This window comes from Gymnoscopelus braueri (genome assembly GCF_963280865.1).
Source record: "Gymnoscopelus braueri genome assembly, chromosome: 10".
Classification (NCBI taxonomy): Eukaryota; Metazoa; Chordata; class Actinopteri; order Myctophiformes; family Myctophidae; genus Gymnoscopelus; species Gymnoscopelus braueri.
The window spans coordinates 51,559,723-51,578,537 of record NC_137611.1 but is presented as its reverse complement, the minus strand read 5'-3'; the positions used below and the strand labels follow the sequence as shown (position 1 = coordinate 51,578,537).

Here is an 18,815-nt window from a genome sequence, read left to right as displayed (position 1 = left end):
AGTCGTTATGGATAAGAGCATCAGCTAAGTGCTTAAATTGTAAATTGATTGTACATTGTAAGCGGTCGTGTGTGTGTGTGTGTGTGTGTGTGTGTGTGTGTGTGTGTGTGTGTGTGTGTGTGTGTGTGTGTGTGTGTGTGTGTGTTTGTGTGTGTGTGTTTCAAGATTTTCAAGTGGGTCCTGATCCCACCCCTGCTCTATAGCAATGATTACAATCACGATATAGAGCTTTAAAAAAAAAAAAAGTATCCAAGTTACTGCTACAAACACTGATAAACATTTACTGCCAGGCAATTAGTATTACCAAACATCACAATAACAACATTAGTTGTTTAATTGTATTTGATTTAATTTTAAAATATTTAATTTTATTTCATTTTATTTTGATAATTCAACAGTATCCATATACAATCATTATTATTCATAATACACTAATGATGCATTTTTCATCCTACTGTGTCCATTTTTCATGTGTTTAATCTAAATGTGAGTACAACTAGAAAAACTTAACAGGTTAATTGTGAATTCATATCATACCTGCCATAGTTGTATTGTCTGCAAACTGGCACAGCTGTGCCCAATGAAAGGCCCTCTTCCTGGCACACATTGCAACATGTCATGGAGGGCATGGGCTAGAGCATACACAGCCTTGTACACATTATACTCTGGTCTGAGGTCAGACACATCCAACAGTGAAGTTTCTGCTGTTTCTATGTCCTCTTGTCCAGTACACACCCCTCCACCATTATCCACCCACTCTGTAGGAAGGGGTGCAAACTTACACTGAAATGTGTGCTCCCAAAACTGCCTCACCTGAAGAAACACAATTAAGACTTAAACATAAATGAACCAGTTTAATATCGAATGAACCAAAAATACTCACAATGTTATTTTCATGGCTGTTGTCAGGGTCATTGTCAGGGTGTATTTTTAACAAGAAGTCCTTGAGACCTGGTATCTCTCCACGACGGATGGCAATACCCAGGGTGCCTCTCAGGTACGGCATGAAGTTAGGAGTCTGGAGTATGGCCGATGATGTCCACCCCTCACTGGCCATCCATTGTAGACCTGTCACATTCTGCTTTACCACCTATTGTGTTGAACCAAATATATAAGTATATATAATTTCTGTTCGACAGAAACCTTGTAGGCGTCCTAACAGGCTGTGTCACGGCCTGGTATGGGAACTGTACTGCCAGAGAAAAGATCAGCCTACAGCGAGTAGTGCGATCGGCAGAGCGTATAATAGGAGGCGAGCTCCCAGCGCTCCAGGAACTGTACAAAAAGCGGTGCGTGGTCAAAGCCAAGCACATCATCAAGGACAAGCACCACCCAAGTCACAAACTGTTCAAAACCCTACAATGACCGCAACCGGGCAAGGGGCCCTACCGCAGTATCAAGAGTACCACCACCAGGTTCTGGTGCAGGTTTAATCCGGCTGCTGTCAGACTGCTGAATGAGGCATGAGCCTTGTTCAGCAGCCTGACAATAGGCGGTACTGTCCAGCTGGTCGCAGACCTTTTTTGGCTCTTCCTGAACACACCTGTGGATTATACCAGGGACAAATGACTTGGATTTAGCTCCTCCTTGGACATACCTGTGGACTACACCAGGTACAAGTGATTTTTTTTTTTGCTCTCCCTCATGGAGCTACTTGCGGATTATACTAGGGTCCGTCCACTGTAGGTGGATTATGCGGTTGACACGCACTGACTTTTTTGCACCTTAATCCCATGTATAACACACAGATTTTGTTTTGTCTTTTTATTGTGCTCTTTTTTCTCTAAGCACCTTAACGTCCATAAGTATATCATGCACAGTATACATACATTGCTGCTATACTCAGGCACCTTAGTCATTTTTTATCTCAGGTACTATTGTAAATATGTAGATAACTTGTTTGGCCTTTTTGTTGTTCTCTTGTTTGATCTCCTTCCCACTTGCCCCCCCCCCCCCCACCCCTCTTCTTCCTCCCCCCTCTTCTTTCTATGGAAATAACGTTGCGATGGGGACGATGTACAAAAACGAATTTCACCCACTTTTTTACCTTGTAAACCTGTGATGTGACAATAAACCTGATTCTGATTCTGATTGTATGTCCAAAACCGAACCTGTGTTCAAATGGATCCAATGTAGTTACTATTTAGTCACAAGCTATTTTTAATACCTTTCATAGGTTCAAAACCCACAGACAGACTTTTTAAGAATTGGTTATAGCAGCAAGCTGTTTGATTGGTGTTATTATCTGTTTGCTTATTGTATACAGAAGCACTGAGACCAAAAGGGAAATAAGAACATGTGTAAAATAAGCACACAATTGATGAGCATTTAAATTGATGAATCTAGAGAGTGATTAAATTGCATTGCATTAAACATGCTTTAAAAATGTATTCTTAAAGAATGTGTGCACTTCAATAAAGCTAATTTCAGATTCCTTTTAATTATGAATGCATCATGAATAATAAACCAAACCTCCTCCAGGAGTTTAGCCAAACGGCTATCAATTAGAAATGCAATGACCACACAAGCTGTGGATTTCTTCATCACAGAGACAATCCTCTGAAGTTCATCTGGGTCAGAGTCCATGGGCACAACCTCCACATACGCAAGACAAGCCAAACCAGACTGGGCCAGCTCAGACTGGAAGGATCTGGCAGCATTGTGTCCGTAGTCATCATCAATGAACAGCATTCCTACCCAGGTCCACCTGAACCGCCTCATAATCTGGAGCATAGCTCGTACCTGGTTGGATATAATGGAGGGATACGTGCTTAGGCTACATTATTCACATAGTAAATCAGTGAATCTCCTACACAGATTCCACAATAGAAAAGGTCTAATCGTTCGCTTTTGATGCTGTCAATAAAGACCTTAACCCTTGCATTGTGTTAGAAACCTGCATCCACTTGTGGTGTTAGCGGGTCAAATTTGACCCGTGATTTAACTCAGCCCAAAATACTCATATATAATAATTAATTTAAATTTTCCCCCTCCCACCTCATAGCTGACTTGTAATGCATTCAAATCCATGCAACATTTTTTTTAAAGTATTAGCTTGGGTTAGGGTTTCCTCTTTCAAAATATGTTGTTTTTTCTCATTACATTTCCTATAATGAAGACAATGGATAATGATGTTATCTAGCTATAATAGACTTAGCGGGTAAAAATGTACCCGTATACCATAACAGAAGGTAAAAAGTCATTTATTTCTCATAAACTAAAACTTTACTCCTGATAGCAAATGCTAATTGAGGACACGTTTCTCTCACTCTCAAACATGTAAACATTGAATAGGGGAGAACGGGGTAAGATGAACCTCTGGGTAAGTTGAACCACCCCCTGTATCTTTAAAACTATACACATGAGTTGTCATGTGACCTTAAAATCAGGACACACCCATCATTTCCACCTGGCTGTGAAGTTGAGAGACACATGGGCAAAGTGATGAGCATATTTCTACACAAAAAAAGTGTTTTTTGCTGGTCAAAGTTATTTTTTTTACTTTTCTGGTATAATGATTTTTATTTTAAAGCAAATGTACCCAGGTTGAAACTTATATATCATGCATGTTGGTGATATTCCAATGTATAAAACCATGTGAATCATTTAGCTAAAGATTAGCCTGAAGCATTAAGCTAGCCAGGTTAGGTCAAAATGGTGGCCATGGGGCAAGATGAACCAAATGCCTTGGGGTAAATTGAACCAATTATCCTAATATTAATCACCATTCATATTTTTTATTATGTATTTTCTTCACAAATTATGCTGTATGACCTTTCATTTGGATGAATACACTAATTTAAGAGAAGTTTTCAATATTGTATTAACAATTGCAAATATTAAAAGGTTCTGAATAACAAACACTATTTAATTGGTTTTATATTGTTTAAATACCATTAAGAAAATAAATAAGACTATTTGCAAAAGGGAAATGTGTTATTAAATTATTGTTGATACGTTAATACAGTATTTGCTCAAGTTTCAACTTGAAAATGCAAAATATCATATGGGTAATTTTACCCCTTGACTAGGATCAACTTACCCCTTACCTGGGGCAAGTTGAACCACATGACCACTTTTTTTTTAGAACCCATATTTTTACAACCATTTGTTATAGATGCACACTAATTATTTCAATTGATAGAAGACATCTTCAAGTTTAAGTAGATGTTTAGATTTTACTTCCATCTAATTTTTCCTTGCCTAGAGGTCAACATAAGTAAAAAGTGGTTCATCTTACCCCGTTCTCCCCTATTGACAATTTGGGGGGCATTGAGCCACACTTCTCTGCACCACAGGTGTCACTTTTTATTTATTTATTTTTTAAGACCATCAGAATTAACTAAAATGGTGGTAACCTATTCTCTCAGGCTTATGGCATATAGTTGTTTGTTGTTTGTTTGTTCATTTGTCTGTTAGTTGTTCATTATGTTGATGTAAAAGGTCCTTGGGTTTATGAAAGGTGCTATATAAATTCAAGCTATTATTATTATTAATTAATGTTGTTGCGTTAAAATAGCTGTCTCTGAGGATATCATGAAGCCTTGTTCCAATAAAGAAATGTAAAGGGTACTTTTTACCAATTTAAACTTGAAAACGGGTCAAAAATGACCCTAACACAATGGAAGGGTTAAGCACCAGCAGCAATACTAACAACATGCAATACCGTAATAAACTCAATAGAGGGAGGTATTTGTCAAGTATGTGGAACATACATGACAATGTATATACATGTACTGTATATACATTGGCTATTCGAAAAGAGCCAAAATACAAGCTCACAACTATGTGAGCTTGTAGATATTTTATTTCAAAAAAATAATCTGTGAACATTTTGAAATACTGTGGAAACATATGACATGACATGGAAAAGTATGTGAGAACCACTGTACTACTGTATACCAACAGATGTATAGTCTATATAAATTCACCTGGAAGGCGTCACTTGGGATTGTTCTAAAGAAGGATGGGAACTGGTTATGGTCACTCAGACAGGCACAGGTGGCAAAGTAACTGACCTGAAAAAGGTACAAAACATCTGTTCTCTAATTTACAATATAAAAATAATTAACAACTGTCCACTGCAAACAGAGAATAATAGCATATGAGTATGAGATAATACAACAATAATCCCAGTGTTATAATCAACCCCCCCCCTCTCTCTCTCTCTCTCTCTCTCTCTCTCTCTCTCTCTCTGCTCCAACCTTCTAAAAAGCAGCTCTGTTCACATGCTCTAGCTGAAAGTCATATAGCGATACAACGTGTCATATCATGTCCGGTTGTAAGCTTGTAGATCGGCTATTTTTGGTACTTTTTTGTGACACTGTACTATGACAAAGTAGGGCATGTATTTACAAAAAAATGTTTCTGCTCGACAGCAACGATTATGTTCTATGTCCTTCAAGCTGTAAAAAAAGACTAAAAACATTACGTATCATAGTTTAGATTAATACATAATGAAGTAACCAAAATTAGGCATAAAATATGTCATGGTAAAAGGGGATTCAAATAGGAAACTTACCCGGGGCACTCTGTATAAACCTAATATTCTAGCAATAGCAATAGAACTTGTTGACTGAGCAGTACCCACAATTCCTAATACTGGAGGGGAGCCAACACATCTCTCATCCAGATGAAAACGATCCTCTCTCCCAGTGACCAATGACAATGCTGCATTTAATGCAACTCCAAGCGTCAAACAGGTATCATAGATACTATATCCTAGAGTCACATTGGGTAGTAGGCTGCTGTTTCTGTTGATCTCATTAATGGCAAAGGCCATGATCTGTGCAGACCTGAAGCCATCAATGTCAAATCTAACACACAAAACTCCACTGTAACTTTGAATATTGATATAATGGTAGAAATATACAACATCAACTAATCCTCTGGTGTTACCTATTGTCTTGCTTGCTATTGTATTTGTGATACTCACCTATAGCAAGTGGGATCCTGTTGTTTGGAGGTGAAAGACAACTCGGGTTGGACAGAGCGGAGGTGGATATAAATCAAGCCACCCAGAATAAAGTCTCCAGCCTTGTACATTCTGTTCAGATTAAACTGTGCCTGTACCTCACAAGGAGAGGAAGGTGATGAAGACAAAGCAGAGAATGAAGAGAACAATATCAAGATCAAGTACATGTATGAAAGCAGGTGTGTGTCTAGTGAAACTCTCATGACTGTCCTCCTCTGTCAAACACCCTCCCCCCTTTCTAAATCCGTTGTCCAGTTGCTGGATTTTATACACAGTGCCGTGTCATCCCCTGTGTCACCTTATGCCACTACGTAATCATTCACACCAGAGGCAGTAGAGGCAGGGCTTAACATACACTAGCAATTATTTCATAAAACATGATGTTGTGTGTGTCCTATAATGTGTCAATCAAACTATCTTACCAGGGCTACATAGGCAACACACACACACACACACACGCACGCACGCACGCACACGCACACACGCACACACACACACACACACACACACAAATATATATGGGTGATTCTTCAACTCTTCGAATTTTTCTGTCCCCGGGGTAGATTTCCAAGATTTCTTTTTTTCGGGAGTTTTTCTGTCCCCGGGGTAGATTTCCAAGATTTATTTTATTTATTAGGGCTAGGTTGTAGTAACCATGGAAAAAAATCATTGTGTGTCAGTGATGACATTTTAATATTTTTTCAGCATGTTGAAAAGTACCAGAAATTCACTGTTTTGGGCTTGAACCTTTGAACTTCATCTTCATTATAAAGTGATAGAAATTGTTCAATTCTTTAAAAATGTACTTAATAACTTAACTTAAAAAGACTACGACGGAGCATTAGTGCGTAGTGGTTGAAGGAAAAAAAACGACTTTATTATGACACAGATTTGCCACATAAAACTCCGGACATTTTACTCAGAGCGGATCAAGATGCGGCTCAAAATGCTCTATGTGTAATACGAAGGGGAATGACAATGTGTCCGGAGAGATCATTGCCCAGCTCACATGCAAGTTGCTGAAGGAGTGGTGCTGCACTGCTACATCAAACTCCAGCCATCTCACATCCAGCTCTTACTTGGTTGACCACTGCTCTGGTCTGTGTGCTGGTATCACATTGGTGAGGTGCCTCCTCAGCCGCATTTTCACAGACCTCAAGGTGGAGACGCCAGACTCACCAGAGTGTATCTTGTTAATGTGTCTGCGGGACAACTGACACCTGCTGCTGCACTTAATGTAGTGGCCCATTTCTAGGCCTACATTCCTGCCAACGACGAACGACCGTTCCTGGGCAAGTTATGTGCTAAACTCATCGTGTGAGCTGCAAAAGTGATTGACTACAAGCGAGGCGACTACCACGAGTTTGAGCTGTCTTGTGTATCTGGTTGCAGATGATGCAGCATAGTCTCCAGTAACCTTCCAATGGCCGCGAGCGCAGCAAAAGGAATTATGGATGGTCAAGCTGCTCTACACTATCAAGCTGGCACCATGTCGCCTTGCTTCCTCAGGGCAGGGCACCATCACCACATGGCAGCAGTTATGCCAACTTCATAACGCACATCTACTCAACATGGTGGCTAACCTGCGAGACAGCTGTAGATGCTGCCTGGAATGACCTCACACTCGACTCTACCACCGGATGTACACGTACAAGTCTGTTGAGGAGGGCATCGCAGCACAAGCGATGACAGTGCTGGAGAGGAGATGCTTCCCCTAGCACTTGCAAATTCCAGCACAAGCTGATCTTCCCATGCAAGCCTCACAGCTGTACTTTGGCGATGGCTTCGTCAAGACACAGTTTCCAGTCTGGTTGGCGAACCTCGCCAACCCAGACTGCTGGTTAAGCATGCACCATGCTCAACAATAGCCCTGGCAACTTTAAGACACTATTTTCCACTATCAACCATTTCCTGAAACCACAAACTCCTAAACACACCAATGCCACAGAGCAACAGTGCAATACCTACCTCAACTTCTTCAGGACCAAGGTACACAACATCCGCTCTCTCCTCTCCGGCCCCGTCACTCCACCTGTCCCAACTGCTGTCCCACTATCTGGGATTTCCCACCTGCTCTCCTGCTTCACCAACACCACGCAGCAGGAGGTTGAGGATATTGTTGGAAGGATGAAGCCCTCTAGCTGTGCCCTGGATCCCCTTCCCACCACCCTAGTCAAATCCAACATCTCTGCAATAAGTCCCCTGATCACCAAAATCATCAACCTCTCCCTCTGGACCGGCCACATTCCACCTGCTCTTAAAACTGCCATTCTAACACCCCTCCTCAAAAAGCCCTCCCTAGACCCAGGCATTCTGACCAACTACAGGCCCATCTCAAATCTCCCATTCCTCTCTAAAATTCTGGAGAAAGTAGTGTCCACACAACTACAAAATCATCTCAACCTCAACAATCTCTATGAAACATTTCAATCTGGTGTTCGCTCCGCCCACAGCACGGAAACCCTGGTCAGGGTCACAAATGACCTCCTAATGGCGGCTGATGATGGCTCCCCCTCTCTGCTCATCCTCCTGGACCTTTCCGCGGCTTTTGACACCGTCGACCATGGCATCCTTCTCACCCTCCTTCACTCGACCATCAAGATAAAGGCGTGGATGAGTAACAACTTTCTGAAGCTAAACAGATCCAAAACTGAAGTAATTCTTATAGGCACCCCATAAACATCCCCCATAACCAGCATCACCTTCTCCGGACAGGACCTTCCCGTCTCACCGGTTGTCATAAACCTGGGAGTAAAAAATGGACCCTCACCTCAACTTCGAGCCGCCCCCGAACTGTGGAACGCCCTCCCTGTCCACCTGAGAGCACCACAGTCGGTTGACTGCTTTAAGAGAGGACTAAATACCTACCTTTTTAGCATTTTCCTTTTGCTGGTTTTACCTCTAGGCTTTATGCCCCCTTGTTTTAATTGTTTTGTTTCAGTTTTCGTAGTTGTTGTTTTCTTTTATTGGTGTGATGTTTCTGTTTTTATGCAATTGCCTTCTGTAGCACTTTGAGATTTATTGCAAATGTAAAGTGCGTTATAAATAAAATCCATTATTATTATTATTATTATTATTACCAGCTGTGCATCGACCCAGCATTTCTCTCACTCACTCACAACCAACTTTGTGGGAGCAGCCAAGTGAGTGAGCAGCACTTGCACCTGAAATTGTCAATGATGTCCAATGACAATTTCAATGTTGCACTGCAAATCTTTCTTCTTAATAAAGACATTTTGCTCTTTTGAAAAACATGTTTCCAAAAACTATTTGTTGCATTCTTTAGAAATTGATGTTTCCAAAAACTATTTGTTGCATTCTTTAGAAATTGCCATGGCATTTTGTCAAGAAATTGGAGTTCTGAAAGCACCCGCAAAGAGCAAGCTATGCTAAGGTGCCTTGAAATCAACGATGTGTATGTTAAATAGTTGTGTGCTTTATTACAGAGGTGTAGTAACATAATAAAACACTTTTAATCTAAATCTGGGTTTCAACTGCTTCACCTTTATGCTTACCAGGTATAGGACGAGAGAATGGCCAGGTGACAATTGAGTACTACTCCCAACTGAAGACGATCTGGTCTACATAGAGATGGGAGATGTGAACAGCCTGTTTTATAAATGGTTGGAGTCGCTTTTTTTAATTCTAAAGCCGGATTTGTGCTCATTCATATGACGGTGTCACGTGCCAAAAATCTACCAGATCTGCTATTCCCTGCAGATCTGTTATACGACCGAGCATAAATTAGGCATTTGACACAGTTAGTGTACCAGACATCTCAGAGTACCAAACTAGGATAAGTGTTCAGGTTAACACACTGTGAATTTGGGCCCAATCTTTTCTGCTGCTTAAATACCCATGGAAACTGAAAGATTTTTTTTTTTTAGACACATAAACATATACTGTATACGTCTGGAACAGAGAATCTGTTTGGATTTCTGTCACAGTCTCTGTCTGTGTCCTTGTGTTGTCTATGTGTTGGTGTCTGTGTCTTTGTGAGTGGGCGTGTGTGTGGGCATAGGCTTGGCTCCAGCTCCCAGCTTGGCACACCTGTTACCAGTCCCTCATCCACCTCACCTGCCTGTCATCAGCTCATCACCTCCACAGTCTATAAAGCCATGGTCTTCTCTCCGATCGATGTCAGATCGTTTCACAACCTCAAGTTTTTGCCAGCTACTCTATTCATTCCTAGTTATTCCTAGCACCTTAGGTGCCATTTTCACGACAACGGTCTCTACAGAAAACGGCAAAATAATGTATCAGATGTGCCTTCCGTTTAGACGGCAACGGTGTTATCAGGGGTTGAAAAAACCTCCTTCCAGAGTGGAATTCTTTGAAAACGCTTCGCCTGGCGTCTCCATGTAAACGGGCAAGACGGTGTTGGAGACAGCGATAACCAGTGTTGCCAGATTGTGCAAGAGAAATAAGCAACCAAGTCTATGAAAACTCAAAAGAAGCGACTAGGCTACGGCTATGACACGTCACCGACACCTAGCCACCTGGCATGCACACTACAGCGTTTTAAATCACTGGAGCGTCTTTTTGTAAATGCATAATAAGAAGTGACAACGCAACACCACTTTGTTGTTTTTTGTTCTGATCGTTGCCGTGTAAACGTGACCTTAGTGTTTCTTAATCTGTATGTTTGTACTCCTCGTGACTCACTCCTGTCTCCTGTCCTACTGTGACCATACTCATCTGCCTGCCTGCCTGCCTGCTCCCCTCGACCACTCCAAACCAACACCAACAACCTCCTCAAATCCTCCTTTTAAATAAACACCCTTGGACTTTGACTTTGTTTTGTGTCTGCATTTGGGTCCGCCAGTTGAACTAATCGTGACAGATTTCTACATGGAAATCTACAATATTAAAAGAACATTGTCATATTGTATAATATGCCACATGGTTCAAACCAGGGACAATTAAGTATTACTTTTTGCCATAGTATGTGTTTGATACAGTAGAGGCAAAGTGTCTGTCAGAGCCATAGTGATGTACAATATTGCACTACTCCTGCTTTGCCATACTTATTTTACTTACTACTCAAACAAAATATGCATTTCAAATGTATTTTTGATACAAAGTGTGTTGTAAGGTTTAGGGAAGAATAAACAAAAAGATATACAACACACAGGTTTATTTCTTGAACAAATAGTGACATAGCTTGTTAAATATAAAACACCAGTCTGTACACATCAAATGTAATCATGAATACAGTTAATAGATACAGTAAAAACGAATTTAAGAACTTTTTGTTAACAAAGAAATATTCAACTATTGTAGATTTACATTGTGTCTGCAATACAATTATGAAAACAATATTAGCACATATAATCGCTTTATTTTAACTTAAAAGATGAATATTGGAGAAAGCAATTAACTCGTAGGTGAGTTCATGTGAGTTCATATAGAACAATCAACCTAAATGGCTCTCATATTGGTTGGTAGTGTTATGAAACTTTCATACAGAGCATATTGTTTTCAGGCCTTTTGACCATGACAATGTCACACAAAGCAGCTTTAAGTTGTTCAAACCGGAAGCCTTAAAAAAAACAGTTAGAAAAATGATAGCTTACGTTGCTATTGCTTACATTTGCCAAATGGCTGCTTACATACAATTTGAGCCATGAAGAAGTGCTATATTTTCGTATCTACTGTATATTTCCAAAATCACCAAGCATAGCCTTTTAGGGAGGGTAATTTTTCACCAACTTGTATTAACAGATAATAAATGTTTGCTTTTGATGTACTGCTTTTGGTTGAATTTGGTAGAAAACTGAATCTATTACTAACAAGGTAATTTCATATCTATTTATAGTTTTTTATTAAATGAACAGTAAATACATCATTATTGCATTTCTGCTTCTATGTCTTGGTGGCACCACGACCCATGATGGACTTCTTAGTGTTTCTCTCAGGTTTCAAAAGCATTATATAACACTTTGGTCCAAACAGTGCCACCAACAGGCCTGAACTAGATGCTAAAATAGCAAATACCTCCACTACATCTGCATATTTGCCTGGAGAGCTGATATATGCTGGGATGAAGGCTATCCACACGGCAAAGAAGATCAACATGCTAAAAGTGATTAACTTGGCTTCATTGAAGTTGTCTGGAAGATTCCTTGCCATGAATGCTAGGACGAAGCTGAGGAGTGCCAGTAAACCAATGTAACCAAGTAACACTGCAAAACCAACGGTTGATCCCACTTCACACACATAGACTATCTTATCACTGTTGTATTGTGTGTTTTTATGAGTAGTTGGAGAGGCTGACACAAGCCAGGCTATGCAGATTATTACCTGAATGGAAGTAAGAACCAGAACTGTTCCTCTCTGCTGCATAGCACCAAAACACTTCATAATGTCTGCACCCCCAGGCTTGGAGGCCTTGAACACGGCCAACACCACCATAGTCTTTACCAGGATACACGAGACACACAGCACAAAGCTGATCCCAAATACTGCATGCCTCAGCTGACATGTCCAGTGCCTGGGACGGCCAATGAACAGAAGTGAGCACATGAAACACAGTATCAGTGACAGCAAAAGTTGGAAACTGAGTTCTGAGTTGTTGGCGCGTACCATGGGTGTGTCACGATGATAGACAAAGATTCCCAGGACAATGGCACAGGTAAGTGTGCCTAGCAATGAGATGGTTGTCAAGGAGATACCCAGGGCCTCATGGTAGGAGAGGAACTCCATGCTCTTAGGGACACAGTGGTCACGCTGGGGACTGGACCAGAAGTCCTCTGGACAACTGGTGCACTCTGTAGAGTCTAACAAAGACGGAAAAGTTAAAGGGACAGACAAGTAGTTGAAAATTGCACAATCTACATACAAATTCTGCTCACTTAAAATACATTTAAACAAGGTCCCAAAGTATCTGTCAAATAACTTTTCACTTAAAAATAAAACTCACCAGTATTAAACTCTAGGCCTAGTGGGTAAAAACTGCTTCTTGTACAGCGCAGCAGTGGATTGGAACAAATTGACAAAGGAAATTAAATTGAGTCTTAACCTCATTGCCTTTAAAAAAACTCACAAAAATTGCTACAAAGTAATACTTAAATAACCAATACGGAAACGTTTTTGGGTCTAACTAGGTTAACTTTATTAATTATTATTAAGACTCTTCTTATTAAAACTATTGTTTGGATTTTATCCTCAATTTGTTACATTTCATGTTGTTTGTTTTGTTTTATGTCCAGAGGACCACAATGGAAATAAGCCTTCAGGGTACGGTCACACCTAACCTTTGTGGCCGTCTTTTTGCCAGGCCAAGGAAAAACATCTGCCCTGCACTTTTCACATTTGCCTTTCATAGCGCCACCAGGAGGCCGAATTATGTAAAACTCATTTCTTGATATAAGCCTTCAGATTTCATCAAAATGTCACACAAATCGGTACACATGATCTCTATAGTCATGTGATCAACATGGATCTGTTTAATTTTTCAAATTCCATCCTGATTGGCTAACATTGACATCTAAAGTTTGCAGGAGTGGCCCGTTTACAACAAAATGCCACAAATCATGAACGCAGTGTCTGATTGCGGTGACACTTTGCACGCACATTCGCACTACGTTGAAGAACAAATGCCACCCTTTTAACATGACCCTACTATAGCGCCACCAGGAGGCCAATTTTTGCAACACTTTTCTTTTTTAAATTACTCCTACGCATTTTGTCCAAACATCATGCAAATCGGTACACATTATCTATAGTCAAGTGATCAAGATGCTTCTGTCCGATTTTTCATATCTTGAATTTGCGAATTCCGAACATTGCTGGCCCACAATAACCTACCTGACCTGGCGGAGACCTGTGCTCAGAGGAGCACTTTTTCTAGTTTTTTTCTTCCTTTTTATCCTCGGTGATGATACAAATGTGTCTGTATATTGCTATGTACTAATACTTTTCTGTGCTATAACCAAATCAATCACCACCAATCACAACTCAATTAATGAATCAATCAATGAATCAATCAATGAATCAATGAATGAATGAATGAATGGATGAATCAATCAATCAATCAATCAATCAATCAATCAATCAATCAATCAATCAATCAATCAATCAATCAATCAATCAATCAATTAATCAATCAATTAGTCAAACAAACAACCAACCTGTCTGATTGCTGATCTCTCCCTCAGAACAAGCAATACAGTCAAAGCAGCAGACAGGTTCTCCTTTCCTTCTGGCCACACGGGTTCCAGGGGAACAGCTCTCACTGCACACTGAGCGAGGAGGCTACAGAGGAAAGGAACAATGGTCAGTTTCAGTCTGAATTACATTCAGACCCCTGAGCTCAACATTAGATACTTTAGAAAACCAAAGTGACCTTTTTGGTTTCAAAGTTCCAGAAGATTTTGTCTTCAACAAGGATGAGTTCTTCATGTCCGGAGGATGACTTCTTGACCACACCCACATTGTGAACCTTTATGCTTCCATCAGGAAGCCACACCCAGTTCATGACATCATAGATTGGTAAAGGATCACCATTCTCATCAAATGATACATCATCACCATTTGATGTGGTGAAGTTGACCTTTTCCAGGTAATAGACAAGCTAGAAATTGTGATGAGGAAATTATGAAGAATTTAAAGGGGATTACCACTCATTGTCAACACTGAACTATGTCATTTATATAATTTAGCTTAGGATTTGCTCTAACAATTATATTGTTTGCATTCTATGTATGTTATTACCTTGCTTATTGTAAGTCGCTCTGGATAAGTGCTTAAATTGTAAGTCGATTGTACATTGTAAGTGGATGTGTGTGTGTGTGTGTGTGTGTGTGTGTGTGTGTGTGTGTGTGTGTGTGTGTGTGTGTGTGTGTGTGTGTGTGTGTGTGTGTGTGTGTGTGTGTGTGTGTGTGTGTGTGTGTGTGTGTGTGTGTGTGTGAGAGAGAGTGAGCCCTGATCCCACCCCTGCTCTATAGCAATGATCTATTTCTACTATCACAGTAGAGCTTTTAACCTTTTATTTTATTTTGTTTCGATCAATGTCAACATTATTCATAGTACAATCATTATTCATAATACAATAATGCATTTTTCATCCTACTGTGTCCATTTTTCATGTGTTTTACCATATTTACATAATTTCACTTTTAGTATAAATGTGAGTCCAACTAGAACAAAAAACTGTGAATTATTAACCTACCTGCCATAGCTGTAGTGTCTGCAAACTGGCACAGCTGTGCCCAATGAAAGGCCCTCTTCCTGGCACACATTGCAACATGTCATGGAGGGCATGGGCCAGAGCATACACAGCCTTATACACATTATACTCTATCCTGAGGTCAGACACATCCAACAGTGAAGTTTCTGCTGTTCCTAAGTCCTCTTGTCCAGTACACACCCTTCCACCATTATCCACCCACTCTGTAGGAAGGGGTGCAAACTTACACTGAAATATGTGCTCCCAAAACTGCCTCACCTGAAGAAACACAATTTAGACTTAAAAATAAATAAACCAATTTAATATGAAATGAACCAAAATACTCACAATGTTATTTTCATGGCTGTTGTCAGGGTCATTGTCAGGATGTATTTTTAACAAGAAGTCCTTGAGACCTGGTATCTCTCCACGACGGATGGCAATACCCAGGGTGCCTCTCAGGTACGGCATGAAGTTAGGAGTCTGGAGTATGGCCGATGATGTCCAGGCCTCACTGGCCATCCATTGCAGACCTGTCACATTCTGCTTTACCATCTATTGTGTTGAACAAAATATATTAGTATATAATTTCTGTTCGACAGAGTATGTGTATGTCCAAAACCGAACCTGTGTTAAAATGTATCCAATGTCACAAGCTCTTGTTATTACTTTTCATAGGTTCAAAACCTACAGACAGATGTTTTAAGAATTGGTTATAGCAGTACGATGTTTGATTGGTGTTATTATCTGTTTGCTTATTGTATACAGAAGCACTGAGATCAAAAGGGAAGTAAGTACATGTGTAAGCTAGGGTGACCATACGTCATCTTTTACCTGGACATGTCCTCTTTTGGCGGCTGTCCGGCCTGTCCAGGTGGGTTTTATAAAATCCTTCAAATGTCCGGGGTTTTGAGAGTTTTGGTAGCGTGTACTTTATCTGTGTATCAGTAGGGGGGGACATATCTTAGCAACAATGAAAGCGCTAACTCTCATTTGTCGTGTCATGAGTAAATGGGCCAATGAGCTGCTGAGCAAACTCCCAGACGCCAGAATCTTAAGTGTTGCCATGTCCGCTTTTTTACCGCAACTTTCCGGCTTGTTTTTGGAGGTAGAAACGTATTTCTCTCACGAAACTTGGCAACACTGCCTGTCTGCTGCATGCACACAGTCACAGCAACGAGACACACACACACACACACACACACACACACACACACACACACACACACACACACACACAGGACAGCACATACATCGCGCTGCCTGTCATTCATTGATTCCCCGACGTGAAAGTAAAAGATGCACAGAGGTGGACGCATGCACTGACCCTGTGAGTGAATGAAAATGCAGAAACTTAGAAGCACTTTCATAGATGATATGCGGAAAAATTACCCGTGTTTTCATCTGGGTCATGACAAATAGGAAGCAGAGTGTACTGTCTGCAAATCTGGAACCGAATTAACCGAATTAAGGTATCCAAACCCCCCCAAAAAAGTAACAAACCCCCCAAAAAAGCCAATTTTTTTTTCTTGGAGAACATTTTTCTCACTTTTCCCAAAAACTTTTCCCACTTCGAGCTCATGCACACGCAGAGCAAATTCAGAGCAAATTCATCTGCTCGAAGTGTCCTCTTTTTGGGAATTCAGAATATGGTCACCCTAATTAAGCACTCAATTGCTGAGCATTTAAATTGATGAATCTAGTGAGTGATTAACTTGCATTGCGTTTTGTTATTCTGAAAGTGTGTGTGCACTTCAATATAGCTAATTTCATATTCCTTATAATTATGAATGCATCATGAATAATAAACCAAACCTCCTCCATGAGTTCAGCCATACGGCTCTCAAATACAAATGCAATGACCACACGAGCTGTGGATTTCTTCATCACAGAGACAATCCGCTGAAGTTCATCTGGGTCAGAGTCCATGGGCACAACCTCCACATACGCTAGACAAGCCAAACCAGACTGGACCAGCTCAGACTGGAAGGATCTGGCAGCATTGTGTCCATAGTCATCATCAATCACCAGCATTCCTACCCAGGTCCACCTGAACCACCTCATAATGTGGAGCATAGCTCGCACCTGGTTGGATATAATGGAGGGATACGTGCTTAGGCTACTTTATTCACATAGTGAATCAATGAATCTCCTACACAGATTCCACAATAGAAAAGGTCTAATCATTCTCTTTTGATGCTATCAATAAAGACCTTCAGCACCAGCAGCAATACTAACAAGATAATGCAATACTGTAATATACTCAATAGAGGGAGGTATTTGTCAAGTGTGTGGAATTGGTGTCATTGAGGGTGTTCTAGGTTTTTCCCCAGCAAATTCAGTTAATAGCATTAAAATCAGTTTAACCACTTTATCCCTACATTGGCTATTTAGAAAAGAGCCAAAATACAAGCTCACAACTATGTGATCTAAAAAATTTAAGCACCGCTCAATTTACACTAGGTGTGAATTGATCCATGCCGTGACGCCATGTTGTGGCGTCACGGCTTCTTTTTCTTTTATCTTTGAACATTTTCAAATATTGTGGAAACAAATGACATGACATGAAAAAGTATATGAGAACCACTGTACTATACCAACAGATGTATAGTCTATATACATTTACCTGGAAGGCGTCACTTGGGATTGTTCTATAGAAGGATGGGAACTGGTTATGGTCACTCAGACAGGCGCAGGTGGCAAAGTAACTGACCTAAAAAAGTTACAACACATCTGTTCTCTAATATAAAATAATTAACACCTGTCCACTGCAAACAGCGAATACGAGCATATGAGCATGTGAGAATACAACAATAATCTCAGTGTTATAATCCCCCTCTCTCTCTCTGCTCCAACTTTCTGAAAAGCTGCTTCACGCTCCATTAAAAATCGTCCATTCACATGCTCTAGCTAAAAGTCATATAGACTCACCGAAGTGTCCTAACCGAAAAATTAGGTATAACATATGTCATGGTAAAAGGGGGTTCAAATAGGAAACTTACCTGGGGCACTCTGTATAAACCTAACAATCTAGCAATAGCAATAGAACTTGTTGAGGAATCAGTACCCACAATTCCTAGCACTGGAGGGGAGCCAACACATCTCTCATTCAATTGAAACTTATCCTCCCTCCCAGTGACCAATGACAATGTTGTACGGAATGTAACTCCAAGCGTCACACAGGTATCATAGATACTATATCCCAGAGTCACATTGGGTAGTAGGCTGCTGTTTCTGTTGATCTCATTAATGGCAAAAGCCATGGTCTGTGCAGACCTGAAGCCTTCAATGTGAAATCTAACACAAAAATCCACTGTAACCATGTTTATATTGGTAGAAATATACAACATCAACTAATCCTATGGTACTATTCATCAAAACAAGTTACCTATTGTCTTTCTATTGTATTTGTGATACTCACCTATAGCAAATGGGCTCCTGTTGCTTGGAGATGAAAGACAACTCAGAGTAGACAGAGTAGAGGTGGATATGAAACAAGCCACCCAGAATAAAGTCTCCAGCCTTATAAACTCTGTTCAGATTAAATTGTTCCTGTAACTCACAAGAAGAGGAAGGTGAAGAAGACAAAGCAGAGAAGGAAGAGAACAATATCAAGGTCAAGTACATGTATGAAAGCAGGTGTGTGTCTAGTGAAACCCTCATGACTGTCCT

At 40.4% G+C, this 18,815-nt stretch overlaps 2 protein-coding genes across 2 annotated transcripts in view; both read right to left on the bottom strand.

Moving 5' to 3' along the window:
* LOC308093678 (vomeronasal type-2 receptor 1-like) overlaps positions 1–18,815 on the bottom strand; it is a gene marked incomplete at both ends in the record, with an annotated part of 48,686 nt that overhangs the window by 6,751 nt on the left and 23,120 nt on the right. Inside the window, 5 exons of the mRNA XM_080440005.1 lie at positions 538–813; positions 884–1,090; positions 2,473–2,742; positions 4,932–5,018; positions 18,146–18,440. Of these exons, the coding sequence (XP_080296131.1) occupies positions 538–813; positions 884–1,090; positions 2,473–2,742; positions 4,932–5,018; positions 18,146–18,440 (1,135 nt within the window). The remainder of the gene's footprint in view (positions 1–537; positions 814–883; positions 1,091–2,472; positions 2,743–4,931; positions 5,019–18,145; positions 18,441–18,815) is intronic.
* LOC308092813 (extracellular calcium-sensing receptor-like) lies at positions 11,840–17,177 on the bottom strand (the record flags this gene model as incomplete). The annotated part of the gene is made up of 4 exons (XM_080438909.1): positions 11,840–12,753; positions 14,107–14,230; positions 14,322–14,549; positions 16,959–17,177. 4 exons carry the CDS (start codon positions 17,175–17,177, stop codon positions 11,840–11,842), a joined length of 1,485 nt encoding a protein of 494 aa, XP_080295035.1.